At 38.0% G+C, this 14,780-nt stretch overlaps 1 protein-coding gene across 4 annotated transcripts; it reads right to left on the bottom strand.

The window, feature by feature from the left end:
- Positions 1 to 44: 44 nt before the first annotated feature.
- On the bottom strand, positions 45 to 14,219 carry tbc1d25 (TBC1 domain family, member 25). 4 transcript variants are annotated; one of them, XM_083553922.1, is made up of 8 exons: positions 13,807 to 14,219; positions 8,772 to 8,881; positions 6,638 to 6,792; positions 6,250 to 6,443; positions 5,825 to 6,013; positions 4,349 to 4,624; positions 2,884 to 4,141; positions 45 to 2,166 (listed from the first exon to the last, which is right to left on the bottom strand). In XM_083553922.1, exons 1-8 carry the CDS (start codon positions 13,852 to 13,854, stop codon positions 2,147 to 2,149), a joined length of 2,250 nt encoding a protein of 749 aa, XP_083410048.1. In that variant the 5' UTR covers positions 13,855 to 14,219; the 3' UTR covers positions 45 to 2,146. The 4 variants fall into 4 exon arrangements, with proteins under 4 accessions (XP_083410048.1, XP_083410047.1, XP_083410046.1 ...); XM_083553921.1 differs by adding an exon at positions 8,562 to 8,656 and having other exon boundaries at positions 45 to 4,141; positions 13,807 to 13,823; XM_083553920.1 differs by having other exon boundaries at positions 45 to 4,141; positions 6,319 to 6,443.
- Between the last annotated feature and the right edge of the window lie 561 nt (positions 14,220 to 14,780).

A 14,780-nucleotide genomic window follows, 5' to 3' on the forward strand; every position in this document is an offset into this window, starting at 1 on the left:
TATTACGTTTATTACATACTATAAAAATCACTGAGACACAACAGTGGTCTTGGATTAATTTATTGTATAAATACAGGTATTGCTAGCATTTTGTCCAGCAAACCACTCAAAGGAAATAATTTATTGTTCAATAAAGCTTTTTTTTTTTTTATATATATATACAGAAAAACACAAAAGGCCCACAATGATTGCATTTTCAAAGACATGTCGTTCGGCCTATGTCTATAATGTCTATTTCAACACTTAATAAAACTACAGTTGGTGTTAACACATGTATGGAATGCCAAATTTAGAATGAGGAATTATATAATATAAGGATGTATTTACTTTGCCTTCTATAAAAATTAAATATTTAAAAACTTTATATACCTCTGTTAAAATAACAGATTTTGTGATGTAAAGGTTTTGTAATTTAAATGTAATGAACATGAATATAAACAGGTTTTTTTGGGGGGAAAAAGCAAAAAAATAAATATCTTGGTTACACAAGTGTACACACCCTTTAAAAATACCGCTGACAATTAAAGAGTTACACAAGTGGCATTAAGAAAACCAGACCTCTCTCCCAAAATAAGGCGGTAGGAAATGATAAGGCAAAAACACATCAGGTAAAACCATCTTCAGTATTCACATACCTGGGATGCTCATTTTCAACAAAGAAATTATCTGATGAGAACAATGCCTTTTGGGGTATAAATCTAAAAGAAATGTTGGCTGCAAAAACAAGACAGCTTAGCACCCACAGAACACCATTGTGCTGGTGGCAGCATCATGCTATGGGTTTCTTTTAAACTGGAATTGGTGCTTTATTCAAGATGGAGTGAATCGTTGATAGCAAATGTTAACAAATTAAAGGAATTAATTAAGAGGATCAATGATTTTTAATCTGGTTTTCATTTCAACTTTGTTGATTGTTGTATCACATTGAAAACACCAAACATGATTTATGTTGTTTTAATTTTTGACATCACAAAAACAGGGATTAATAGACATTATAGTGCTTGTTAAAAGTTTAGAAACACATTCTTTTACTGTTTTTAAAATTACACATGCATGTTCTTTTTGGTATGCAATAAATGAGGTAATATAATGTTATTAAAATTTACTTTGACCAAACAAATATATAAATGTACATGTTAAACTTGTTCTTCACTAGTTGGATATTTTTGAACTTGCGATGCAGGTCATGCTAGAGCAGTTCAATGGGATTTAGGTGCGGTGACTGGGCAGGCCATTCCATGAACTCCAGTTGACTGCTCTCTAAATAACCACTACAGCGCTTGGACTAATATTCTGGGTCACTGTCTTTTTGTGTGGTAAAGATGGCCAACTTTTGCTGCAGCCCAGACAGAATTGCGTGGCATTAAAGTAAAGAACGGTAGCCATATTGGTTCAGTATTTCTTTCACCCAGAATAAATCTCCAACCTTCCCTGCTACAAAACAACCCCAAAACATTAAGCTTTCACCTCCATTCATCATTCACTGTCCAATTCTTGTTTTTTTCATTTACCTTGTTTGCTGCAGGGAACAAAAGGAACATGCACGTGTCTTAAAAACGATAAAAGACTGTTTCCAAAAGTTTGACAGGCATTATATATTCTAATATATTAATTTAAGGTCAATAAGTAAAAAACAACTGCTCAAGGAAATTAGGCACTTTTAAACAAGAGTGGGCAAAAGTGTTTCATTAGACATTTTTAAGATAATATTTCTACCTAAGCCGTACATTTAGGATAATTAAGTTGAATAGAAATTATACAGATGTCTTTTGTTTGGGTAACATACCACTGATCTTGCTGTATGGAACAACCACAGGCAAATATATACCATGAAAAATAAATCTGATCATTACACATTCCAACCAGACTTTGTCCTCTTTAATTAATGAAAAATGGAGAGTGCCAGCTTGTATTAAAGAACTCACTCAAAACTGACTCAAAACAGGAAATGCAATCTAATCAATCTGAATAAAGTAAATCTACACCGGAATAACTGTTACTTACCTGTACAAAAATGGGGTTTAGAATCATCATCAATGGATGCAGTAATGAATATTAATTGACTCAGGGAAACAATCTACAGGTTTGTAAATGTCAATCCAGCACTGCTTTTAAATGTTCATGCTGTTCTTTTGTGGGATTTTATTTACATAGTTGAAGCACAAACTGGGAAAAGAATAAAAGAGCGAGAAGTAAAATACAAGACAATAGGTGGCATGCAAATAGAAAAAAATCTTAAAAGGCCATGGCCACACAGAAAAAATAAGCATACTGTCCAAAAAAAAATAAAAAATAAAAAAATTTATTACCAGCAAAACAATTGAGAAAAGAAACGCTTCTCCAGCTCTGGTTTGCCAAATGAACAAATCTGGTAAAACTAATCTTGAACACTAAGATAGATTATGACTTGCTTTCTCTTGGGAATGCAACTTATAATTCATCTGTAGGATGAGGGAGAGAGATCATTGGGGGTGGTAGGGGAAGGAATCGTAGAGGCCAGATTATATGTAGAGTTCGGAGAGGAGGCCATTGAGGGCTGCAGGTTAGAAAAACTGTTTTTTGGGAGTGTTTGTGGTGAGGAGGCAGCTGTAGTTGGCGAGTCTAAACTGACCTCATCACCTTCCTCAGAGTCCCACACTTCACTCTGGAGGTAATCAGCAAACAGGGCCTTTGCACGCTGAAGAATACGACTAAGGTTGTGCTTTCGGACCAAGCGATCAAAATGCATGGCTAGCTCATTATAATCTAAACTATTTTTAATGATATGGTCACGATGCTCCAACAGGATGGAGAGGCACAAAAACAGCATGAAAGGATTTCCTTTCCCAAACTCTTGAGGAGGAGGAAGGGAACAGGGTTTAATACTACCAGGGTCAGGTTTACCTGTAGTTGGAGTATTCGCACCAGTTCCTGAAAATTTGCATGGGGATGAAAGGTTGCTGGAGAATGGTTTTGGTTGTGATGGAGATTTAGCAAAGGATAACACAGGGGAGGACAGCAGTGAGCGGTTGTTGCCCAGGGATGGGGAGGAAAGTGCCGACTTCCCTGTAGGGGTTGATGGCGAGTGCACACCAATTCCATTAGACACAGCAGCTGAAGACATAAACCTCCCCAAAACCTTATCAGGAGATACAGCACTACCCACTGAGGAGATGGACTTTGATCCTGGAACATCAGAACATATTGCCCTCCAGCTGGTCATTAAAGGAGATGTTGCAGAAAACTGAGAGCCATTTTTCCAAGACAGTAGAGTTGGAGGAAGGGGAGACTCTGTTTGCCCACCGAGAGAGCTTTTCTCCTCAGTCTGAGAAGGTGATAGTTGGTCTTTCCCGCTTATTAAAGGCTGCCTCTCACCTGGATCATCCTCACTGTCATCTGTGGATTGACGGACAGCCAGAGGTAATGAATGTGTGGATTGAAACATCACTAAAGAATTTGTGGGATCTGATGATTCATTTTCTTTAGCTTCAAAACTGTCTTCGTTTCGTGCACTGTAGTACTTAAATTCTCCAAAACTGGATTGTTTCTCAAAAGGTGTTGCTGAGCCTTCTGTTTTCGCCACACAATTCCCACCATAAACTCCTTTGTCCTCACTACTAGATGGCTTCTCTTCCCTACTCTCTGCATCTAAGCTAAAACTACGTTCCCCGTCTGCCTCTTCTCGGGACGGCCTCAGCATGTGTCGCCGACGCTGCTCTGTCTGTTCTTTTTCCAGCTTTTCATTCTCTGAGTTTGGGCAACTGCCTTCATGATTCGGGGACTCGTCTTCTTCAAACGGTAGCCCAAGAAGCTCGACCTCTGTCTCCGGTGGGTCTGGAGGCAGAGAGCTCCACGTCACCTCCAACATCCTAAGTGCATCATCAAAAGCGAACTCACGCTTTAGCTCGAGAAGCAGCCAGCGGTAACAAAAAAAGAGGTCGTCAGCACCTTTGGAGACTAGGTAGGCGTTAAACTCAGGATCTGAGTATTGCAAGAGCAACTTAAGGTGTTGGAATTTAATAGACATTAGTTGGCCGTCAGGGCGGAAGTTGCCTTCTAGGCGCTTCATTATACCACAGAAGCAGATAAATGCATGTGCTTCATTGTCCATGACCGCAAGGATCGGTGAGGCAATATCACTCATACCTTGACAATAAGACACCTGAAAAGCAAACAGAACAATTCAGTTAAGACAACATCGAAACTGGTTTAAGTTTCAGTTTTAAGTTTCAATATAGTTTCACACATTTGGACCCGACTGTTTGTGGGTAGATTTTTTTTCTTTATTTTTTGTGGTGCTTCTCTATTTCTCTATTTCTCTAAAAACAGAAAAGGATCATTTTAGCTAATAGGAAACATTTATGCCTACCTGTGGGTGTGTGATGGCAAAAGTGGTTAGGAGGTTGGTCAGTGCGGTCAAATGTGGACTGTCCTCTGAACCGGCGTAATACGGATGGGCTCGGTCTGTTCGAAGCACGTCTTTTAAAACATTTCCTCGGATGAACTCCAGATCCTCTGGGCTTACCCTGGATGCCCACTCACTTTTTAGCTGGTCATATTCTCTTGTTTTTCTCTTCATGTAATCCATCCGCTCCTGCCCTGTCAGGCCATCAGGGTACACATTTAAAAGGTAACGCCACACTACCTATAAAAGGGGGGGAAGGTTTATTTAAAAGAGAAAAGCTATAGTGTGCATGATTTAAAAAACGTTTGTTAAAAAAAATTAACCCAATAATAAGATGTTTCTGATTCTATATTAGGTCAAATGTAGTAGGAAAACTGTATACTGTATATACATTATACACCTGCACAACTCAACTTTGGACATCAAAGAAGTGCCACAGCTACCATGTGTATGTGCTGTCACTCCGAATGGAAGTGATTAAAATTCTTCACTTCAAAATGGCTTTTATGTACCAGTTGCTATCTATCTATCCATCCATCCATCCATCCATCTATCCATCTACAATAAATTGTACATTAAAAAATATACTTTTCAAGTTTTTAATACACTTAACAGGGGCATGGACAAACATGGATGCTTTATGCAAATGTATGTTTATTGTTAGTAAATCACACTCAACATAGAGCATGAAATAAAAAAGCTATGTAGCTATGGGAAAAAAAAAAACTATGGAACGCTTGCTATGTTTCCACACGGACGGTTTTAATTGTGCACCCTGGCAGATTTTGGTGCTTGATTTGTGACTTGCTGCATCAGTAAAACAACATTTTTGGAGATTAAAACATTTTTTCTGTGTTTTTTATTTGTATTTTTTATAACTGAGTAAAAAATGGGCGTGGTGAATGAATGTGTGTTGGGTTGAAGGTTTAAATTTCGCCTCTTAAATATATATATTTTTTATATTTTTAAATAAAAATGGTTAAAAAGAAATGCGTGCTGCATTAATCACACGTTAATAAAATTATTAAAAATGCCATTGTATTTGTCTGAGAAATGTACAATTGGGCAGCTTATATGTAAATAATTGTATTAAATTTGTACTCAAGTCTTTTTTTTTGTTGAATGAGCCCTTATCCTGGGCAGTGTTGACCTTGTGCATTACTTTGCACTTGCAAGCATCAGATTAATCTATAAATATGCAGGGTGGAGAAAAAGAGAGCACACCACACATCACTAAACAATCCATTGCAAATAGCTTGCAATAGACCTTTCTACTAGAGGTCCTATAGGTATAATTAAAATCATAAGGTTGTTTGTTGCTATACATGATTACCACTTTATATGATACTGTCTTGCATAAACCCATATTTTATTTAAATTTTTTTATTTTATACATTTTTATTCAACATTGAATTGCACTAGAAATAAGTATCATTTTACCTTGCGCAGGGATGGCTCAACCCCACCATGATAAATACGGAGTCGCAGCTCTTCTGGCCGTGACAGCTGACCCTGGCCGTTCAGATAACTGTGAAATTCTGCATCACTAAGTGGAGGCTTGAATGGTTTCACCTCCTCCCCATACGACCAGCTTAATGCCTGCTGGACCCTGGACAGTGTCCGACCCATCTACAAGGCAGAAACAGATAAACGGTCGATGTAAAAAAATTAAACGTGTAGATTCAATCATTCAGCGGAATCTATCAGTTCGTTTATTTTAACATGGCACCAAGCTGTTTCCCAAAACAACTAAACTTTTAGCAATCCCAAGATGATACGTTTGTTATTCCTGGCAAATCAGCAAAGCATGCTTCTTTGGGAAACCACCTTTGGTTATAATGCGATTGCATTAGGAAATGAGCAACCTGACTGAACGCAGCAGAGACTGGCTGGTAAAACAGCTGGCTGACTGGGTGAGGAACATCATCAGTAACCTGGGACAGCAGGGACTGGGTGAAGGGAAGAGCTGTGGATGTTAGCGACCTCTTCTCTCCCTGTAGCTGGTCTGAGCCAATCACATCCTTCGGGCTTATGATGTCCCAGTCCTCAAGCACTGGACCTGAGTCAACATGGAGACCACAAAATGGACTACTTAAGACATATTCTTAACGTACCTGTAACTTTTATAATTAAGGTAATTTCATTATTTGAGTCTTTTGTATAGCTAAGCATTTTTTATTTCTTTAAAACGATGCTTGAGAGTCTGATGTTCTTTACTGACCATGCAAAGACCATAATGAACAACTGACTCACTGTCTTCTAAAGGTTTGATTTCCATCTTTAGCTGGAGGTGAGGCTTAGCTGCACTGACAAATGCAGCGTCTAAATCCCAATCAGACAGGAGAGAGAGGTAGACCTCTGCACCAAGGCGATCACGGGAAAGGTAACTAATGCCAAAATTACGCCTCCTGTGGAACAAAAATATAATTATCATCTAAAGTTTTGAGAGAAACAAAGCTTGTCCAGCTTAGTAGAAAGTAGAGCTGCAACAACCAATCGCTAAAATCGATAATAAACAATAATAAGATTTGTTGTCAACAAAAGCTTAATTAATTAGTTGGGCTGCTCAAGTTTTAGCATGATGGCAAGATAACAGCCGCTTGCGGCAATGGTGGACAGTACAGGGTCAACCGGCAGCAGGATAAAGTGTGCATCCAAATCCAAATCATCCAAGGCATGAGAACATTTTATATTAAACAGAAGACATGGGAGTATTTAATATTAACTGCAACAAAGAAAACTATACCCGGACGTTATGCAAAGCTGAGCATGTATGACATGGAAGTATATTTATATAGATAGATATAGACTTTGTCACATATACATTAGAGCACAGTGAAATTCTTACTTTGCATATACCAATTTGCTTGGAAACTGGGGTCAGAGCGTAGGGTCAGCCATGATACGGCGCCCCTGGAGCACAGAGGGTTAAGGGCCTTGCTCAAGGGCCCAAGAGTGGCAGCTTGGCAATACCAGGGCTTAATCAACTGACCTTCCAACAACCTAACCATTGAGCTACAGTGAGGCACGAGCACGTGAAAAGAAAACACACTGGTGTCACGGATGAATGGTGTAGTTTAATGAAGTGCTGTTGTGTAAACTGTTTGATTGCTAACTTCGGGACAGTCGCACTGGATCTGTTCTGTTGGGACTCGCGAACATCAGGTTGTGCATACAGCTGGCTCGCGACATAGTGATGGATTCAATTAAAATGGTGCGAACAAACCAGCAAATAACAACAGCAGTACACGATTACATTTTTTGTCACTGTTGTGGATTTCAGCGAATTATTATGCATTTGTACACCAATATATATATATATATATATATATATATATATATATATATATATATATATATATATATATATGTATATATATGTATGTGTGTGTGTGTATATTATATACATATATATATATATATATATATATATATATATATATATATATATATATATATATATATATATATATACACACACACATACATACGTATATATATATATATTTTTTTTTTTTTTTTTTTTTCTTAAGCCTGTTAGCTTGCTGAATTCTACATTCCACTCTACTTTTATAATTTATTTGTCTACTATCACTTTAAACGTGATAATTTTAATGTTTGTATATTTATATTTATAAAAATATTTTTTAAGCATGGTTGTCAACTTGCCATCTGCAAAATACAATACAAATTTAGATTTACACAAATGAACAAAAATTCAAATACTGTTTTTATTATTATTATTATTTATTTTATTTTTTTTACAGAAAGAAAAAACCCAGCATGAGGAAATTTGTTCAAAGGAGAAATACCCCATGAACTCCTCAACAAGCAGCCACTTGAAGCTTTCAAATGTCTAAATTAAAGATAGTTAATCTCAATAAGGGGATTTTGCATGTTTTTTTTAAGTACACTTTTATACATAAATACATTGAATTAGGGTTTCATTTAGTTATAATAAGCAAAACATCACTTTTTTTATTGTATTCAAATTAATTAATTATTGGGGGAAAATCGTCCGAATAATCAATTATCAAAATAATTGTTAGTTAGCAGCCCTAATCGAAAGAAAATTGCAATTTACAATTTGAATCTGGGTAGGAGAGAAAATGTGGAAAATTCTCTTACATACACATTTACAGAATATATATATACACTATACAAAAAGTATATTTACATTTGATGCTGAATTCCTCCCCAGTTCTGTAAATCTGTAAGCAGTAAACCTTTAAAGTGTCTTATCGTTTATTCAGCTGTTGAACTTACGAAGAACTGTAGGAATGTGACACATAATTAGAAGTTATTCTACAGAATAAAGTTTAGTCTACTTTCTGGACACTCAATTAGAACAAGACTACAATACCATATCTGTCATGGACACACTCACCCATTGAGCTCAAAGGCTCGTATCAGGATGTGCTGCAGCACCTCCAGTGATGTGATCTGTGGATCTACAGCAAAAGAGCGGAATTCCACTGGCTGCAATCCTTCACATTTCTGAATGAGAAAAAAACAAGAAGAGCCTGAAGAGCCTGGATAAATGTAATTGTCATGAATGCCTACTGACTTGGCTCAAGTCACACATTACAAAGGAAAACTCTGCAGAATAAGCAGACGTTTCAGTTGTGATCTGGTGACAGATTTGTTCTATTTCGTTATTAAATAGTAATTGATCCCCGCAACCCCTTAAAATGGCAAGTCTTAACTGATCCCATGGTGACCATCTAAGACCACACAATACTACAGGATTCTACACCACGGTAGAGCTGAGAGAAGATTATTTACACGCGCCCCCTAGTGTCTAGTTTCAATTAGACCATCTGTTTTCTAAACAGTAAAAAATCAAACGCTCTATATTAAAAAAAATAAATAAAATACTGTTGCTATCTTAACATAACATTGGCATGTGTTTAATAGGTTTCATATAAATAAATTATATTTATGTGTAATAATTTATGTGTAAATTAGATCACATCTGGGAATGTTCGGCTCTAAAGTTTTTTGCCATTAATAAAGAAATGCATTCTCTTTCAAAGCAACTACATGTAAATAAAATCTTGCCATCTGTCAGTTCATGCCTCGAATATAGCTTGTTTGTTTAGTGCAGATTATGGAATCATTTCAGACACCATATTGCTACAAAGACAATAGTGAACACAGCATTTGAACTATTTGAAGTCTAATACAGAGCAGGCAGAGCTGCATTTTTGGATCAATTTATCAGCAACATGACAAGCTGTGGTTTGTATCGTTAACTTCAGGAGCGAGGGAAAGAAAGAGCTTGCAGTGGGATAGTTCTGTAGACACCAACTGTAACTATGCTATCTGGAGCTTGAAGTGGATTACCTGTATCCCCACTCATTACACAGACATCTACTGTAACTCAAATATCTCTATATAACCGTGCTGGGCAGAAAAGCAGTTTAGAACACACACATCAAACTTTAAATGCATATGGGTCACCAAATCCAAAGCAGTGTTCATTACTGTGTTATTCTATTACTCAGTGTTTGTGATTGCTAATTTTGTTAATTCTGACAAAGTGTTCATCTCCTACGAATTTATGACCAGACAGGACTTTTCCTTTTGTCTTATAAAAAATAAAATAAACGTGAAATGCATGATGATATATTAAACATGTGCTGTCATAGCATTTACATCTATAGATATTAACACACACAAAAAAGGAAAAGTCAATTTTGGACTGGTGACCCAAAAATTTTATGCTTTGGATTCACTGAGTAGTTATACACAAGTCATTTACCATTTAAACTATAAATATATACCGTAATTTCCGGACTATTAAGCGCACCCAAATTTAAGCCGCACCCACTGAATTTTACAAAGATTTTTATTTTTAACATAAATAAGCCGCACCTGTCTATAAGCCTACACTATATATGTCTACACTGAAACTAATGAACTTTACACCGGCTTTAACGAAAGTGTCTGTTACACGGCTCAACAGTAGCCTACCAAGAAAGTCATTGTTCACTGTCTTCCTCCTTTCTTTCGGGAGTTTTTCTTTTGGCATCGTCATGCGTTTAAAAATCACCATCAGTGAAGCTTTTCTCCCGATGCCGTGCAGCTCAGAACACAGGTGAAGTGCGTTTTTTTCATGCCCGGTTGTTTTCAGCGTGACGAATGATTCTCTTTTCCTGTTTACAGTCAGAGTGAGCGGCAGGTCAGACATCAGAGGAACCTCGTCCATATTTATGATGTGGTGCGGCCCGATTGAGTGGGAGTGCATCTGATTTAATATAAAGAGTTTCATTGGTTCACCTGAACCCGTTCGGCAATTTCATTGGTCTAATGACATGGGGTTCAGTTTTTTGGCTTGAAGTTTGTGAAACCGGGAAAAACCCAGGAAAAATCCATAAATTAGCCGCTTCGTTGTTTAAGCCACAGGGTTCAAAGCGTGAGGAAAAAGTAGCGGCTTATAGTCCGGAAAATATGGTACACACACACAAATACACACAAAAGTGATTACTTGGGCATTTTTATGGCATGCAGTTTATAAGAATTCTCATTTCTGCAGCCAGATGACAGCTGGGGTGCTAATGTGCAATAACACAAACATCATGATCTGTTGTCTGCGTCGTCTAAAATTTTCTTTATTTAATTTTTTTTTCTCCCCTACATTGTAATCCTTGATTAAACAAAGAGGTACAGCGTGTCAATATTAGTTTGACAGTCAATGCTTCAGCTTAGTCAGAATTACTGGAAAATAATAAATCACCTTAACCGTAGGCTGCATGCGAAATCAAAATAAAGCCATGTGTGCATTTGTTCTTCTGATCACAAACATCAGCCAAGCAACACACACCTCGAATATTCAACCATGTGTGAGCACGACGTCTAGCTAAAAACCTGACACCTCTGGAATCAGGCATGTAAGAGATACACTACTTCTCATATTACCAAAACTTGCCTTGTACAGTATCTTCAGTACTACAATGTGGCAAACAATTCAATACTCTAACTTTCATTATTATTAGTGGGTTTTTTATGTTGTATGTGGTAAAAAAAGACTTGACAGCCAGAGCTGTTTAAGAGAACAATGCCTCTTGTACACAATGAGCACCAACACTGCAAACATCTTATTTAACAAACGCTAAAGTAAACAGGCAATGTGAAAAGTTGATCTAGACTATTTTACATGGTATTTGCGATCAAACTGGGACAAGAAATAGAAATGTAGTGGTTAAATATACACCACACACACCACAACGAGTTTCAGGGTCATTTACATGATGAAGAGCTTATGATAGTATAAAGTATGAACATAGTATATATGGAAATATAAAAACAGATATCAAGCTGTTTATTCCATTGGTATTTGATTTAAACACTGGGATTAGGGTCAGGAAGCAGGATGTGAATTTAACTTGTATACCAGTTTTACATTTAGTATCAGGCTTTGGCATAAAAATCACTAGAAATCAGAATTGAAGTCAACATTGTTTGATGATGAAAGGCCTGATTACACAAAACCGGGTTTACACTTTCATTTTACTTAATACTATGTAAAATATATACAGTGGGTACGGAAAGTATTCAGACCCCGTTAAATTTTTCACTCTTTGTTATATTGCAGCCATTTGCTAAAATCATTTAAGTTCATTTCTTTTCCTCATGAATGTACACATAGCACCCCATACTGACAGAAAAACACAGAAAATTGTTGACCTTTTTGCAGATTTATTAAAAAAGAAAAACTGAAATATCACATGGTCCTAAGTATTCAGACCCTTTGCTGTGACACTCATATATTTAACTCAGGTGCTCTCCATTTCTTCTGATCATCCTTGAGATGGTTCTACACCTTCATTTGAGTCCAGAAATTTTTGATTATACTGATTGGACTTGATTAGGAAAGCCACACACCTGTTTATATAAGACCTTACAAATCACAATGCATGTCAGAGCAAATGAGAATCATTAAGGTCAAAGGAACTGCCTGAAGAGCTCAGAGACAGAATTGTGGCAAGGCACAGATCTGGCCAAGGTTCCAAAAATTTTTTTGCTGCACTTAAGGTTCCTAAGAGCACAGTGGCCTCCATAATCCTCAAATGGAAGACGTTTGGGACGACCAGAACCATTCCTAGAGCTGGCCGACCGGCCAAACTGAGCTATCGGGGGAGAAGAGCCTTGGTGAGAGAGGTAAAGAAGAACCCAAAGATCACTGTGGCTGAGCTCCAGAGATGCAGTCGGGAGATGGGAGAAAGTTGTAGAAAGTCAACCATCACTGCAGCCCTTCACCAGTGGGGCTTTATAGCAGAGTGGCCCGACGGAAGCCTCTCCTCAGTGCAGGACACATGGAAAACCCGCATGGAGTTCTCCAAGATGGTGAGAAATAAGATTCTCTGGTCTGATGAGACCAAGATAGAACTTTTTGGCCTTAATTCTAAGCGGTATGTGTGGAGAAAACCAGGCACTGCTCATCACCTGTCCAGTACAGTCTCAACAATGAAGCATGGTGGTGGCAGCATCATGCTGTGGGGGTGTTTTTCAGCTGCAGGGACAGGACGACTGGTTGCAATCAAGGGAAAGATAAATGCGGCCAAGCACAGGGATATCCTGGACGAAAACCTTCTCCAGAGTGCTTTGGACCTCAGACTGGGCTGAAGGTTTACCTTCCAACAAGACAATGACCCTAAGCACACAGCTAAAATAACGATGGAGTGGCTTCACAACAACTCCGAGACTGTTCTTGAATGGCCCAGCCAGAGCAATGACTTAAACCCAATTGAGCATCTCTGGAGAGACCTAAAAATAGCTGTCCACCAACGTTTACCGTCCAATTTGACAGAACTGGAGAGGATCTGCAAGGAGGAATGGCAGAGGATCCCTGAATCCAGGTGTGAAAAACTTGTGGCAGCCTTCCCAAAAAGACTCATGGCTGTATTAGATCAAAAGGGGGCTTCTACTAAATACTGAGCAAAGGGTCTGAATACTTAGGACCATGTGATATTTTAGTTTTTCTTTTTTAATAAATCTGCAACAGTGTCAACAATTCTGTGTTTTTCTGTCAATATAGGGTGCTATGTGTACATTAATGAGGAAAAGAAATGAACTTAAATGATTTTAGCAAATGGCTGCAAAATAAAAGAGTGAAAAATTTAAGGGGGTCTGAATACTTTCCGTACCCACTGTATATTATTTGTACTATAATTGAGATTGCCATTATAACATGATCGACATCCATGCTTTACTGAACCCCAGTAAGGCAAAGAAATGCTTACAATGGTGTGTATATATATATTTATATATCATTTCATTGTAAACCGGGTCTCACTGAATGTATCAGTGACTACGTGGAGCACAAACATCATCTGTTATTGTTCTCTCTCCTCTGCGTGCGTGTGTGTGTGTGTGTTTATTTCAGACTCCCACCCGCTGCTTCCCCCCAATTTTCTCACCTTGACTTTGACTCGAACTACTCCCCTCTCCTCCTCCTCGGCCGACATGCTGGGGGAGTTCACTCGGAAAATTCACCTTCAGCAGCCGTGAGCCTCCATCGAGAGAACAAACTCCGACACAGGCTAAAGAGTAACAGCACCGATGCGGCTCTCAAACAGATATTCCGTAGAAAATCCTCAAAGAACTGAGAGAAATGAACAGACTTCAAAATAAAAGCTGATGCCAGGGTGTGTGTGTTGGAGGTCTAATCATCAAGCATTGACAAAACCTCTGAAACCGAAACTATTTTTGGAAAACAGGGTGTTTTTAATATGAAACGCTGAGTCGGTGTCACATTTCTACACGCCTGGCTCTTTGTTTGTTCACGCAGCCTTTGGCGTCAGCACGGAACACGGTCTGCTCGGTACAACCGGATATGACATCATGTGTATGTGACGTAATTTGTTCACTGCGGTCAAAAAATACCATTCATCAAAAAATCACATTTCGAATTATTTTATTCCGTTGGGTTTTACACAGTCGGATTTACTATCATATCGTAGGAGCATTTCTCATTAAAGATGTTTTAAAGAGGGATTTAATTGTAATTGTGTTTTTTTTTTTTTGTTTGTTTTTTTTCGGGGGGGGGGGGGGGGCGTTTGTGCGCGTGATTTTGGACGGTTATCCAATTAATAGTCGGCATAAGAATTAGTTTTAGTTAAAAGGGTGGCAAAATGTCAAATGGCAATGAGTCTAATATTAACATAGTGATTTGTGATAGTAGGGTATCTGCGAGAGTGAAAGGAAAGTTTATAGGACTGTGGTGAGACCTGCGATGTTGTATGATTTAGAGACAGTGGCATTGAGTAAAAGACAGGAGGTGGAGCTGGAGGTAGCAGAGCTGAAGATGTTGAGATTTTCGTTGGGAGTGACGAGGATGGACAGGATTAGAAATGAGTTTATTAGAGGGACAGAGCATGTAGGACGTTTTGGA

Source organism: Silurus aristotelis (genome assembly GCF_946808225.1).
Source record: "Silurus aristotelis genome assembly, chromosome: 11".
NCBI classification, from domain to species: domain Eukaryota; kingdom Metazoa; phylum Chordata; class Actinopteri; order Siluriformes; family Siluridae; genus Silurus; species Silurus aristotelis.